We start from the raw sequence: 13,633 nt of genomic DNA on the forward strand, positions 1-13,633 counted from the left end.
GCCAGAGAAATGGTGAGAGGGGCAGTCCCTGCCCTGTGCCTTCCCCAGAGCTAGCTGTGTCCCCTGGGTACAGCACAATGTCCTGGGGGGCTGAGTGGGCCAAGCCCTGCACTGGTGGCCAAAGACCACCAAGGGGGTGCAGTGGCAATGGGGTGTCCTGAGTTGGTCTGAAAATGTGGAGGGAGTTGGCTGTAGGGTACCATATGCCAGAGCCTCTTCCCAGGGCCCTGGTGCTGGGAACTGCAGATTGCAAGCTGCTCTCCACAGGATACTGCCCAGATCCCAGTGGTGGGGATGGGGTGCACTGGGGCTGATGGGATGTTCCTGACCACTGCACTCACTGGATGGGCACGAGGCACCAGGAGAGTGAAAGGCAAAAGAAAGAGGTAGGAGAGGAAGTGGAGTTTTTCAGTGCAGCCCTGGGAACTCAGAAGTGTGATACTGAGGAAAGTGGAGCTGCTGGGAGGGGTATTTACAGCTGGATTTTGTTGCCCTGAAATAGCTGGGAGTGAGTGGCCTGGGTGATGGGAGTGAGGGGGATCCAGTAGCAGCAGTAAGGCTCTGCTAGGCTTAGGGGGCAGTGGGAAAAGCATCCCAAGCAGTGATGGAGTCCAGGTAGGCAGTGCCAGGAGGGTCTGTTCATGGCTCTTGGTGGCAGAGACTGTGCCATGCTGGTACTAGCAAGGGCATGGGTGACCAAGCCCCAAGCATCTCCAGCCACCACTGTTAGGTGCTTCCAGACAAAACCTGGTCCTTTCAGGCCAGGAGCTGTGCCTCTTGCCTCACCTCCTTCCTGCCCACTCTGCCCTGAACCCCAGGCTGTTCACCCCTTCAAGGGGGATACCCACACAGAGTAGGCATCACTGCATGGCCAGGTGACTGGGCAGCACCCTGCAGAGACACCTCTCTTCAGTCCCTCCTTTGGTGAAAGTCCTGCTCTAACAATCTCAAAACACCCCTTCTCTGCTTAAACAGCTTCCTGTGCCTGGTACCCACCCTACACCTCACCCTACAAATACAGGACATGCTGGGCAAGACCCTGGTGGGACTGAGCCTGTCTGTGGTGGCCCTGTGACTCTCACAGCTCCCCCAGTCCCTGTGGCAGCATGCCTTCCTTCCTTCCTGCATGATCCCACTGTCAAAAGTGTGAGCTTGGGGGCCTGGGGAGATGAGATCCCTGGGAAGGCTGGGGGAAGAAGTGCCAGGGGAAAAGTGTCAGCACATCTTTGCAGTCTGATCCTGTGTGCAGGCAAAGGCACCGTGACCAGTGCCTGGGGGTGGGATCCTGTTTCACTTCCTCACCCCAGGACCTGGACCCCCTGCGTTGAAAGCCTGGAGGCTTCAGCACTCCCTGTCCTCCAGCTCTTGTGCTCTCCTGCAGGACTCTGATGACAACTCCCGTGTCTCCATCACTTTTTTCCGGCTGTTCCGGGTGATGCGTCTGGTGAAGCTGCTGAGCCGGGGTGAAGGTGTCAGGACCCTCCTGTGGACCTTCATCAAGTCCTTTCAGGTCTGTCAGGAGCAGTGCTCCCCTCCCAAGCACATCCATGCCATGGGCTGGCAGCAGTGGCTGCTCCTCAGGCTGGCAGCATGAGCAGCCTGTCCTCACCAGCAGAGGAGAAAGCTCCAGTGCAAGCAGTGCTGACCTCAGGTTGGGCTGGGGGCTTGTGGTGTGCAGAACACTCCCATGTGGGTGGGAAGGTGTGTGGGACTCCCTGGCTGACAGCACCGAGTGTCAGAGCTGAGCCAGGTGCTGGCAGTACCTGCCCGGGCCCGTTTGTCCTGGGACCTGCACCAGGTGGGCACCTCAGGGCATGCTGCAGCACCAGCTCACAGCCCTGACCTGGGCAGCTCCCTCAGCCGTGGGCAGCCCTGGGGTGTGCTGAGCCTCTGTCCACAGAGACAGTGCTCCCGTGGGGCTGACATCAGCCTGCCATGAGTGAGAAGGGCAGAGAGAAGGGGCAGCAGTAGGGTGGTGAGAGGAACAGCTGAGCTGTCCCCTCCCCACACAGGGACAGATCTTCCTCCTGCAGCCCCCCCAGAGCCCACGCCCTGTCCCTGGGTTGGGTCTCACACAAGCCATGTCCTTTTGTCGTAGGCTCTGCCATACGTGGCCCTGCTGATTGTGATGCTTTTCTTCATCTATGCTGTGATTGGGATGCAGGTGAGGGGCACAGGGGCGGGGGGATGGGAATTGGTCTTCATCAGATGCCCTGAGCCTGATGGCACCTGGGGAAATGGGACAGGGAGGGTCTGGTTCCTCTGTTAGGCCCTCTCTGGCACTTTGCATCTGAGGTGATGCCTAAAGAGGCAGCCTGGAACAGAGGCTAGACAATGTTAAAGGAATAATGGGTATTTATTGAAAGGCCTTCAAAGGATTCACCTTGGGCAGCACAAGAGCCTGGCCTTGGCTCCACCCAAGATGGACCCTGAGTCACAAGTTCTCACACTTATATAAGTTTTGGTGCATTTCCATATTGGGGTTCATTGTCCAATCCCAGATCCAGGTTCTGCAGTCCCATCCTCCCAGATTCTCTCCTCAGTTCTCTGCCATTTGCACTTTTTGGGGCTGAAGCTGCAGCGGTGTCCTTGGTTCTGGGACTGGAAAAGGATTGTTTTGTGTGACTGAGCTGTGAGGAGAACTTGTAACACTTTATATGGAGTTCAGAGTCACACACCAGTGCAGTAGAGAATCTGGAAAATATAAAAACTAAAACTTAAGGCATCAGTGGGACCTCTTTACCCTAGTCTGCAAGGATGTTTGCCACCCCAGCAGATGTTTGCCTCCCATCCCTGGGCTTCAGCCAGGGCAGCTGAGGCACATGGCAAAGAGCACTTTGGGTGTCAATAGCACAACTTAGACACACAGGCACCACTTGTGCTGGCTCAGGAGACCTGGTCTCCTTGGCCTAGATGAAGTGCAGTTGTAGTTAGGGGTGTTTTCAGCACTGGCAGGAATGTCCAAGTAGCTTAGAAGCCCCACAGCACCCACACCCCAATCCCAATCTCTTTTGGGGATGCCCAAAGCCAAATAAAAGGAAGTGGAGCTCAGGTCCCAGAGGTGCTCTGGAGGGTGGTTGGTGCCAAAGAAAGGATGGCACACTAGAGACCTCCCACTGTGATTTACAGATGTTTGGGAAGATTGCCATGGTGGATGGGACCCAGATCAACAGAAACAACAACTTCCAGACCTTCCCACAGGCTGTGCTGCTGCTCTTCAGGTCAGTCTTGTCCTGCTGTATAAGCAGCTCCAGAAGGAGCTCTGAGCCTGTGGGAATGCCCAGCTTGGAGTGAGGGAGGACCAACATTTCAGTAGGTGATTTCTTTTTTGTCCCACAGAAGGATCTCCTGCAGCAGAAGGAGCATTTCAGGGGAGGCCGTGGGTTTACTTGGTGTGGCTGGGCTGCCAGAGAGAGGGGCATTCTGAGGTTGCTATTCTGAAATTTCCTTCCCAGATTGGATTTTAATTTGTGAACTGTGAGGAAACTCGTGGGAAGCAGGAGCTCAGCCCAAGGTTTTCCTTGACTCCAGATACTTTCCGAAGCGTTCAGTGGGTCCCTATAGCAGCAAGCCCAGAATCCTGACTGCTCCTTTCCCAGCAGCTTCTCATTGTCCTGTGTGCTGGACTGGCCTCAGCCCTGCCTGCATGCCCTGCTCCTGGCCAGAGCAGGCAGGGACCAGCAGGTGTGCCCTTCTCCCCAGGTGTGCCACTGGTGAGGCCTGGCAGGAGATCCTGCTGGACTGCAGCTACGGCCGGCGCTGCGACCCCGAGTCCGACTATGCCGAGGGCGAGGAGTACACCTGTGGCACGGGCTTTGCCTACTTCTATTTCATCAGCTTCTACATGCTCTGTGCCTTCCTGGTATGCTGGCTCCCTCAGAGCCCCTTTGGCACCCCTGTCCTGCCTGGGCAGCCACGGTGGTGTTAGTTGTGTGTCTTATGGGGCGAGCCCACTGCAGCTCCTCCTGGGGATATCAGCCCCAGCCCACCTCCCCAGCCATGCAGTAAACTGGCACTGCACTGCTGGGCGGCTCAGGATCCCCTTTTAGTTTCTTCCCACAGCCTCCATGTGCTGCCTTCCAGATGTGTTTGTGTTGGCCTTGGCAAGGGTGGAGAGGGACAGGATGCTGATGTGCTTGTCCTTTCCCATGACCTCCTTGAGCAGGAGCTTCCTCCCTGCATGGGAAGATCCTCACTCAGCATCCTCTGATTCCAGGAGATCCCAAGCCCCTCCTGCTCCAGAACATGTTTGCCCATGTTTTCCTAGTGCCAGTCTCTGTCCCCTAACTGGGTCCTTCCCATCTATTTCTCTGCCCTCAGATCATTAACCTCTTCGTGGCTGTCATCATGGACAACTTTGACTACCTGACACGGGACTGGTCCATCCTTGGGCCCCATCACCTGGACGAGTTCAAGCGGATCTGGGCTGAGTACGACCCCGAGGCCAAGTGAGTGTTGGTGTGTGGGCAGCATGGACAGGGTGTTCCATGGGGTGGGAGACATGCATGGCAGGCTGATCTGTGGCACTACCTACAAGTCAGGTTCCAGAAGAGGATGTGGACTTGCCAGGGTTGATCCAGGTCTGATAAAAGCCATCAGGATATTTGGGAACATAAGACTTTCAGTTCCCTCTTCATTCAGCTGTGGTCAGGCTGCCAACTCTCCCCATGCCACTGCACACCTTTGCCTGTTCCCCAGTGCCACAGGGAGCAGCTGCTTTCCCAGGAGGAGCAGAGGGAGGAGTAGGGATTTGCCCAGCACAGAAGCACGGGGCAGATCCCAGGGATCAGCCCCCAGAACACCTCCCCAAGCCCAGGTCTGCTGCCTCACTGCTGAGCTGGTATGTCTCCTCTGCAGGGGGAGAATCAAACACTTGGATGTGGTGACTCTACTGAGGCGTATCAACCCTCCTCTGGGCTTTGGGAAGTTCTGCCCACACCGTGTAGCTTGTAAGGTAAGAGCCAAGGGGGTGACAAGGTGTGTGAGCACAGGGACTCCTTCCCCAAGCTGTCCCTGTGTCCTTGGCAGGCTGAGAGTGACAGTCCAGCCAGCTTCCAGTGCAATTCCTTTTTAATGAAGGGGTGTGTTCAAGGGGTAAGGAGAGGTGCTACTGACCTGCACAGAGCTGATGTGCTTCAGGCTTCTGAAGATCAGGACTAACCTGTGCTCACCTCCTTCTTCAAAGGGTGGCACTGATGGGCTGGCTCTGCCCAGAGCCCTCCTTACAGGAGGTGCAGGAGGGCAGTGCAGGGCCTGAGCATGTGACCGTGTCAGCTGGGCTGTAGAACTTGTTTCCAAGAGCTGGTAGTGCTTAGGGAGAAGGAAACCCCAACTTTCTTAGCAGAAATACACTTTTCCTGGCTTAGCTCATTCTCAGCAAATCCAGAGCCTGTGTGAGGCTCATGTGTAACATGCATGGGCAGGAGCTCAGGGACTGTTGGAATCCCTCCTGGATTTTGGGGAAACATAGCAGGAGATTTGATCCCCAGATTCATCACAGCATCCTGAAACATGTTTTGGAGTGGGGAGTGCAATGCAAAATTACTCCCATCTCTCTTGAGAGCAGCTGGGGGGATTCAGCCTGGAGAAAAGGAGGCTCAGAGGGGACCTTCATGTTCTCTACAACTCCCTGACTGGAGGTTGAAGCCAGGTGGGAGTCTGTCTCTTCTCTCAAGTAACAAGTGACAGTACAAGAGGAAAGAGTCTCAAGTTGCACCATGAGAAGTTTAGGATGGATATAGGGGAAATTTTTTTTCATCGAAAGATTGGTTAGGCTCTGGGACAGGCTGTCCAGAGCAGTCATGGGTTACAGCCCTGGAGGGATTTAAAAGCTGTGTGGATGTGGTGCTTGTGTACAGGGATTTTCTGGTGGGCTTGGCAGTGCTGAGGGAACGGTTAGACCTGATGATCTAACAGGTCTTTTCTGAACTAAACAATTCTGTGATTCCATGATTTTCTCCCATGGTACCCATGCCCTCGTAGGTTATTTCCCCCAGCTCTGCCCATCACTTGCTCTGGTTCAGCTGGCTGGGCCCAGGGATGTCACTGCCTCTGGTACCGATTGTGGTACCAGGAGTGATGCAGAGCACCTGGGCAGGGCAGGTAGGGCTGGGAGGGCTCCGTGCCCTGAGCAGAGCCTCTGGCCAGGACAGGCACTGAGTCTGGGGGCTGGCAGGCTGCTCTGTCCCCTGGGGTCACAGGAGTTGGTTTGCTGTGCAGCGCCTGGTGTGCATGAACATGCCCCTGAACAGTGATGGCACCGTCACCTTCAACGCCACCCTCTTTGCTCTCGTCAGGACAGCCCTCAAGATCAAGACAGAAGGTGAGCAGCGATCTTGTCTGCCCCAACAGCCTGACAGGAGACCTTCCCTGTGCTGCTGCTGTGGGTTACTGTCTTGGGGTGACTTTATGGTGCTTGTATCCCCAATTGTCTGTTCTGTTGGTGCTGAATATTGAGATTTTCAGCTTTAAGACTGGTTCCAGGAGTGAAGGGGGAAAGAAGAGGTGCAGAGAAACCAGGACAGTTCCACACCATTTCCCCACTGGCCAGGGATCTCAGGGAACTTGTCTGTGGGACCAGACCCTGTGGACAAGTCCTCAGCTCTGTTCTTATTACCCATCTCTTTGGGTCAGAGCCCCTGGGTGCCTGCATGGCACTGCTTAGCCCGAGCCTGGAGGATGTTATTAGCTTTGGCCCACATGTTGCAGCCCTGAGGAGTGAACCAGTGCCACCAGTGCCACCCTGAGCAGCTTAGGAGTGGGGCTGGTCCAGCTCCCATCCTTTGAATTTAGCTGTGCTGGGGAGGAGCTGCTTTCACCCCTTCCTTGCCAGCAGCATAGTTTGCTGAGCTTTGCTGTGTGAAGGTGTCCCACCAGCTTGTTTCTGTGCCTGGGGCTGTGCTTGTGCTGAGAGCAGCTCTGGGCTGGGCTGGGCAGCCAGCTGTGGCAGGAGCCAAGGCTGGGCAGGGGTGGGCTCCTGGGATCAGTGTCTTCCTGCAGTGTGGCACAGTGCTTCCCTCTGGCTGGGGTGGGAACATAGCAGCATGGGAGAAGCACAGGAGGTCTTGGAGATAGACTGGGATTTCAGGAATGGTGAACCCTGTGGGGGCACCAAAGAGGAGGTCAAAATCTGTAAAGTCTTCTGGCTAAAATCAAAGCCTTGCTCTTGCTAAGTTTATTTTTCTTGGGTGGGGAGACAGAGAGGAGCTGTCACACCCTCCAGGAGATTGGCCAGGTGTTCACATCCCTGGGAATGAACTGCTCTGTCCTGCTTGCTTTCCTCACAGGTAATTTTGAACAGGCCAATGAGGAGCTCAGAGCTATTATCAAAAAAATCTGGAAGCGAACAAGTATGAAGCTTTTGGACCAAGTCATCCCACCTATTGGAGGTATGTGACCAGTGGCACTTCCCAGAGGGACAGAGCAGCTCCTGGTCAGGGTCTCGCTGCTCCAGCCACTTGAGATCTTGTGACAGGCAGAATCATCATTTTGGTTTCCTCCCTCCAGATGATGAGGTGACAGTGGGAAAATTCTATGCTACTTTCCTAATCCAAGAACATTTCAGGAAGTTCATGAAGCGCCAGGAGGAATATTATGGGTACCGGCCCAAGAAAAACCCTGTGGAGATCCAGGTTGGTGTGCAGGTGGTGCTGGGGGGCAGATTCCTCCTGGAGGCAGGCAGGGAGTTCTGCAGGTGAGGGAAAAGGCTTCCCCCAGCCTGGGGAAGTCCAGAGTGACTCAGAGAGCTGCAGGGACCCCTGTGCCTTATTGGGAAGTGAGATGCCCCAAGTGAACCAGCACTGAACTGGCCATGAGTCCCCAGCACTGAGGGTAACCTTGGTGTCCAGGCTGCAGGTGACTCAGAAAGCAAAGGAGGGTTTTGACTCTCTGTTCCATTGACTGCAGTTGTAGAGAGGGCTTGGCAAGATCTGGTGCATCACCAACTACTTTTAAGATCTGGAAACTCCCACCACAGATGCTGTCTGTGCCAAATGCAGATCATCCAAGCCCTTTCCCACCTGCTCTGCTCCAATCCCAGGGCCTTCTCCTTCTTCTCCCCTTAAGCAGTGTCTGGATTGCTCCATGTGCCTGGTGTCCTTTGTGTTCTCTCAGCCTTACAGAGCATCAGGTGGAGGGGGAGCCACCATGGCTGACGTTGAGTGAGGCCACTGCAGTCAGAGAAGCCTGCACAGCAGGCCCAAGGGGTGCTGGCAGAGGATTTCTGTGCCTGGCCAGAAGGCTGGAACGTCCCTAGCCTCCCCTGACTTTGTGGGGAGGAAATCAGCAGTAGAGATAAAAGACCAGGCTCCAAAGGTGCAAAGCAAGGAAAAGAGCCAGGTCCCAGATCAGGGACAGAGACCCTGCCTGCCCTTGGCTGTCACCAGCCCGACCCTCCATCGGGCTGCCTCTGCACTCCCTTTTGGGGAACAGCATGAGCCCAGAAACTGTGGGACAGCTGTGGAGCTCAGGAGCAGTGTCACCAAGCCCAGAGCCAGCCAGCTGCAGGCTGTGACCCATGGCCTGTCCTTGGCAGGACACGTGCCAGGGTGAAGGTGCCTCATCACGTTTCCCTCTCCAAAGACCAAGGTGAGGGGCGGTGGGGCACGATCACATCAGCCCTGCCTTCCTGTCCCCTCCAGGCTGGGCTGAGGAGCATTGAAGAAGAAGCTGCTCCTGAAATCCATCGGGCCATTTCTGGGGACTTAACTGCAGAGGAGGAGCTGGAAAGAGCCATGGTGGAGGCTGCCATGGAGGAAGGGATATACAGGGTGAGTTCAATACAGTTTGGTGGTCCCACCCAGCCCTGATTTCAGAGTGCTGGTGGTGGGTCAGTTTGGCTGCTTGCACTGGGGACAGTCTGCAGGGTGTGGGCCACAAGGATGATCACACTCCTTTCTATGAGCATCAGGAAATCCTAGTTGTGTCATCTTGGGCAAGCTGCTCTCTGCCTCAGTTTCCCCTTTGTGAAAGGACCCAGTCCATTTGCCTGGCAGGGCTGTGCTGGATGTTGACCTGCTGGTTTGGAGGTTCCCACACACACCTTCTGCCAAGCTAAGGCAGGAGAGCTCTAGTGTCACAGGAATTGATTCACTTCCCACTCCCTGGGAGTCTCCAAGACACTCTGGGCATCTGTGTGGTTGCAGAGTTGCACCTCCTTCTGTGTCCAGAGGTGCTACCACCTCAGGCTGTTCCACAGAGGTGACAGGATTTGTCATGGGCTGGCTTATCCCAGTGCTGCTGCATGGCCATCAACCCTCAGTGCCTCAGTTTCCCCACCTGGGCAGGGAGGCTTTTGGGACTGTGTGGTCTGCAAGGCCTGAGCAGGGCAGTCACTGTTTCCACATGGGAATGGCCCCAGAGCAGCCTGGAGCTCCAGGCTTCCCCTGATGCCCTCCCTGTTGGTTGCAGAGAACAGGTGGCTTGTTTGGCCAGGTGGACAGCTTCATGGAGCCCAGCAGCCCCCTGCAGCCCCAGGTGGCCAGCCAGAGGCCCCTGCAGTTCACTGAGGTGGGCAGTGAGGACCTCGACTCTCCTGTGTTCCTTGATGACTTCCCCCAGGAAGGCAACACCAACATCAACAATGCCAACAGCAGCAGCTGGCTGGAGGGGTAAGGGCTGTCAGCCTCCGTGTGCAGGCAAGGAGGGCAGTGCTGGCCATGCCACTGCCTGCCCTGGGGCTGTCCTGGCAGCTGGCTGCACCCTGGCCTACCCAGGGCTCCCATCCCATCACTCCTTCATCTCAGTGCTATGAGGATGGAGGTGGACAGCAGGGCTCCAGTGATGGCAGGAATCTTCCCTCCCCCTCATCTGCCAATCTCTGAGGGCCAAGGCCCAGGCTGGGGCCACCAGCACGTGCCTGGGCACAGGCAGAAGGGACAAAAATTACCAGGGTAAGAGGATGTACTTAGTCCTGCTTCTTGGGGTCCCCACCTTGTGCATCCATTCCAGATGTTCCCCAGGTCTGTCCCCCAGCGCTGGAGAAGGTGGGGAGGGCTGCACCCCCAGGTGGAGCTGGGCTCCGTCTGTGGTCCCCACTCAGACTGACCCCCCTGCCTGCCCTTGCCAGGGTGCAGTATGAGGATGAGGTGCTGAGGAGGACGGTGCCAGCAGCACGCAGGTGTCCAGCGTGGGGTGAGTCTGGGCTTTGTTGTTCTTCTGGGGGACTGGGACCAGCCCAGGGGCCAGGGCAGGGGGAAGGGTCTGACGTTGGTAGGTGGAAGGAGGAGATGCAGGCCCCAATAAGCTGGAGGTTTGCTGAGAGCACTGGGCTCAGCAGGATCTCTCTGGAGAGCTCCAGGAGACCCTTCTCCCTACTCCTACCCTTTGAGGTGATGACACATAGAGACAGTGCCTCAGGTTGGAGGGGCATCAGCCATCCCAGGGCAGCAGGGCCACAAGACCATGTTCTTTTCCTTAAACAGGGACTTTGGGTGCTGCTGAACTCCTAAATCCTTTGTTTCCCTCAGTCTAGTGAGCCGGTTCCCATCTCTGTTTGGCAGCGGTGTCCTTGCTCTTGTACCCATCTGATGTCCCTACCTTCCCCTCCCACAGAGCACAACCAACCCATACCCATGGAGAGGCTGAGCAGGAGGCGAGGGGCTTCCTCTGGGGGTCCCTCATCACCAGGGCCACCCCTCTCCCAGCAGGTAAAGGGCAGTGCATGTCCAGAGGGGACATGTAATGTGGGGGACACGGGTGAGCCTCCCTCCCATCCTGTCACAGCTGTGCTGGGAAGGAGCCACTCTCCAGGGCTCATTGTGTGAATCCAACCTTGCTGGAGCTTTTCTCTTGGATCAGCCTGGAGATGGAGCTGGGCTCTCACCCTGCTGCTGTAGCAGTCATGGGGAGCTCCTTGAAGCTGGAACAGCTGGAAATGCATTCCTCTGGCTGCCCATCTGCCTCCAGAGCCAGGGCAGGAAGAAGGGGTGCATCAGATTTGCCCCCATGCTCCCTTTGCTGCCCTTTACTGGCCACAGTGCCTCATGGCCAGCACGTGCCAGGGCAGGGGGCCAGGGCTGGTTCCCAGCTCTCCGTTCACATGGCCCTGCTGGTCCCATTTTGGGAGTGCCCTGGACCCAGGAGCTCCAGCAGGAGGCACTGCCTGTCCAGGCACTGGACAGAGGACAGAACCTGCAGCCCCCACACTAACATGGGAGAGGTCTTCCCTGGGCAGTGTCCCAGCACATGTTGCAGCTCTGTGCTAATCTCACCCAGCTGCCCACAGAGGATGGCACTGTGACAGGAACAGCACCCAGCACAAGGTTCCAGCACAGAGAAACCAGTGAGCCAGGAACATCCTCCACCCCAGCCATCACCTTCCTCATTCAGGAGGTAAGGCAAGGGCACAGGAGGGATGGCAGGAAATTCCAGGGATACCATGCTTATGCCATGATGGGAGACTGGGGGGCAGAACTTTGCTACAAGGGCGAGCAGAAGGTGTGTGCCAGCACAGAGGGCAGAAGGGAGGAGAAGGGAATGGGTGGGTGCCTGCAGCCAGGGCAGCTCCCCAGGCTGAGCACCCAGGCTGTGCTCTCATCTTCTGCACAGGCTCTCATCTCCGGAGGCCTCGGGGCTTTGGCCCATGACTCATCGTTCCTAGCAGTGGCCAGGGATGAGATGGCGGCCAGCAGCCAGTTGGAGATGGATGAAATGGAGAAAGCAGCTGTGGAGCTGCTGAAGAGAAGAGAAACACTGCAGGGCACAAAAACTGGCTCTGCCCCACTGGACACCTCAGCTGTGCCTCCGGGCAGATCCTCAGGACTCGGTGCAGCTCCTTCCCAAAAGACAATCACTGCCACTCGCCTGTGAGCTGCCCACTGCAATTGCCCAGGGTCCTGTCACAGGGGGTGCTGGAGCAGAGCCACACTGTTCCTGCTTCTGCCTGTGGTCCTGAAATACTCTGGCCAGCTGTGGTGTTACTTTTGGGACAGGCCTCTGGGATGCTGGTGCAGAACAAGACAATGCTGTTCCAGTGGGGTCTTGCCAGAGCTGGACAGGTCATTAAAGTGTTCCTGCTGTGTGATGCTGGGTGCTCCTCCCCTCCTTCCTCTGCCACCCTGCCTGCACAGCCAGTGGCGGGGGTTGCAAATGCACGTGTAACCAGAGCTGGCAATGATTCACATGGCAGCCTGCAGTCCAGTCCTTTTGAGGTTGCCAAGTTCTGGGGATCTCCTGATATCCCAGCAGCTGGACCCTGCATCCTCATGTCTGTGCTGGAGCCTGCAGCTCCCTGCCTGCAGCCAAGTCTGGCCTGCGAGGAGGAGATGTGCCAGGGGCTGGGCAGCAAAATAGGACCTGGGGCCTTCTTGGCTCCCTGTCCCAGCTGTTTGTGAAACTGGGGATGGGCCAGAGGTGTGAAAGCATGCTCAGGCCAGGGCAGAAGCCCTGAGGCTGGCCAAGAGGAGAGTTGGACACCGTGATGCCATTTCTGCCCCTTCCACTATCTCCACACTGCGCTCTTGGCAGTGTGATGGGTCAGGCACCCATCCCAGTCCGTGGGAAAGTCTTGTTCAGCCCATGACATCCATCCCACAGCTCAGTGGGGCCCGGGGCAGGAGAGTGTGGAGCTGTTCCTGCAGCACTGCCAGCACTGCCTGCACTGGTGCTGAGCAGCAGCCGAGGTTGTTCCTCCCTGGACTGCTCGGGGGGTCCACAGTGCCCCCCATGGGGTCTGGGTGCTGAGCACTGGGGCAGCCCCATCTCCCAGCCCAGCTCTTCCATGGGATCTGGCTCCCGAGGGCCCCCAGCCCAGCCTAACTGGGAACTGGAAGGCTCTTGATCACCTAATATATATTAAAATGCAGAGATTGGATGGGTCCCAAGGGAGGAGCAGATCAATGAGCCAGCCTGCTCTCCAGCATGGCTTTTATTAACTCACTCAAGGGAACTGCCTGAGTTGCAGCTGCAGCCTGAACACCAGAGCCAGTCTGGTGCCTGCCCAGGCAGTGCAGCTTCGCCCACAGCGTGCAGTCAGCAGAAATGGATGGTGTGAGGGGAACTGCTGCATCCCTTCCTCCTGCTTGTTTGCCCCGGGGCAGGACCTCCACCCCTTCACACTCACACCCTCAAACACACACTGCTGGTGGGGCTGCATGGGGGTTGGCAGCTCGGCCCTGGCAGCTGCTCTGCCCGGGGATGCCAAGGACATGATATGGGGTGAGTGGCTGTGGTCTCCTTGTGGGTTTAGGGAGATGCAGGACTGCTTGTATCACTTGTCAAGACACGTGGGTGGTCACTGAAGACTCTAAACATAAAGGGTGACACTATGGTGGGGACAGTGTGGTGGGGCCTCTGCACCCTCTCCTGTGGTCTGGGGCTGCGCAGGGGATGATTTGGTCCATCTGAGATACATGGTTTCTTTAGCTGATTCTAGCTGAACTGGGGGACAGATGTGATTTGTGGTACAGCTGGCATGTGGCTGATAGTAGGAAGAGAGCAAATCATGGCACAGTCACTGCCCCTCTCTGCCTGGAGCTTCAGTGGGGAGGAGTCCAACCTCAGGAAAACCAGCAGCTCAGAGTGGGAACGGCACCAAGCACCAGCTGTCCTTGAAAACATGGGACAAAGAAGAATACCAATTCCTCACATCCTTGCAGGAAGACAGACAGGCCATGTCCTGCTCATCTCCTTGATT

The 13,633-nt window shown here is 56.7% G+C and overlaps 1 protein-coding gene across 1 annotated transcript in view; it reads left to right on the forward strand.

Annotated features, from left to right (window-relative positions):
• Positions 1-11,808, forward strand: part of CACNA1S (calcium voltage-gated channel subunit alpha1 S) — a 43,483-nt gene extending 31,675 nt beyond the window's left edge. Inside the window, exons 30-44 of the mRNA XM_062509597.1 lie at positions 1,382-1,510; positions 2,099-2,164; positions 3,130-3,221; positions 3,703-3,862; positions 4,321-4,448; positions 4,858-4,954; positions 6,220-6,322; positions 7,287-7,388; positions 7,507-7,631; positions 8,640-8,768; positions 9,409-9,608; positions 10,067-10,131; positions 10,552-10,646; positions 11,215-11,331; positions 11,548-11,808. Of these exons, the coding sequence (XP_062365581.1) occupies positions 1,382-1,510; positions 2,099-2,164; positions 3,130-3,221; positions 3,703-3,862; positions 4,321-4,448; positions 4,858-4,954; positions 6,220-6,322; positions 7,287-7,388; positions 7,507-7,631; positions 8,640-8,768; positions 9,409-9,608; positions 10,067-10,131; positions 10,552-10,646; positions 11,215-11,331; positions 11,548-11,808 (1,869 nt within the window). The remainder of the gene's footprint in view (positions 1-1,381; positions 1,511-2,098; positions 2,165-3,129; positions 3,222-3,702; positions 3,863-4,320; positions 4,449-4,857; positions 4,955-6,219; positions 6,323-7,286; positions 7,389-7,506; positions 7,632-8,639; positions 8,769-9,408; positions 9,609-10,066; positions 10,132-10,551; positions 10,647-11,214; positions 11,332-11,547) is intronic.
• Positions 11,809-13,633: the final 1,825 nt, after the last annotated feature.

Source organism: Cinclus cinclus, chromosome 27, assembly GCF_963662255.1.
Source record: "Cinclus cinclus chromosome 27, bCinCin1.1, whole genome shotgun sequence".
Lineage (NCBI taxonomy): Eukaryota > Metazoa > Chordata > Aves > Passeriformes > Cinclidae > Cinclus > Cinclus cinclus.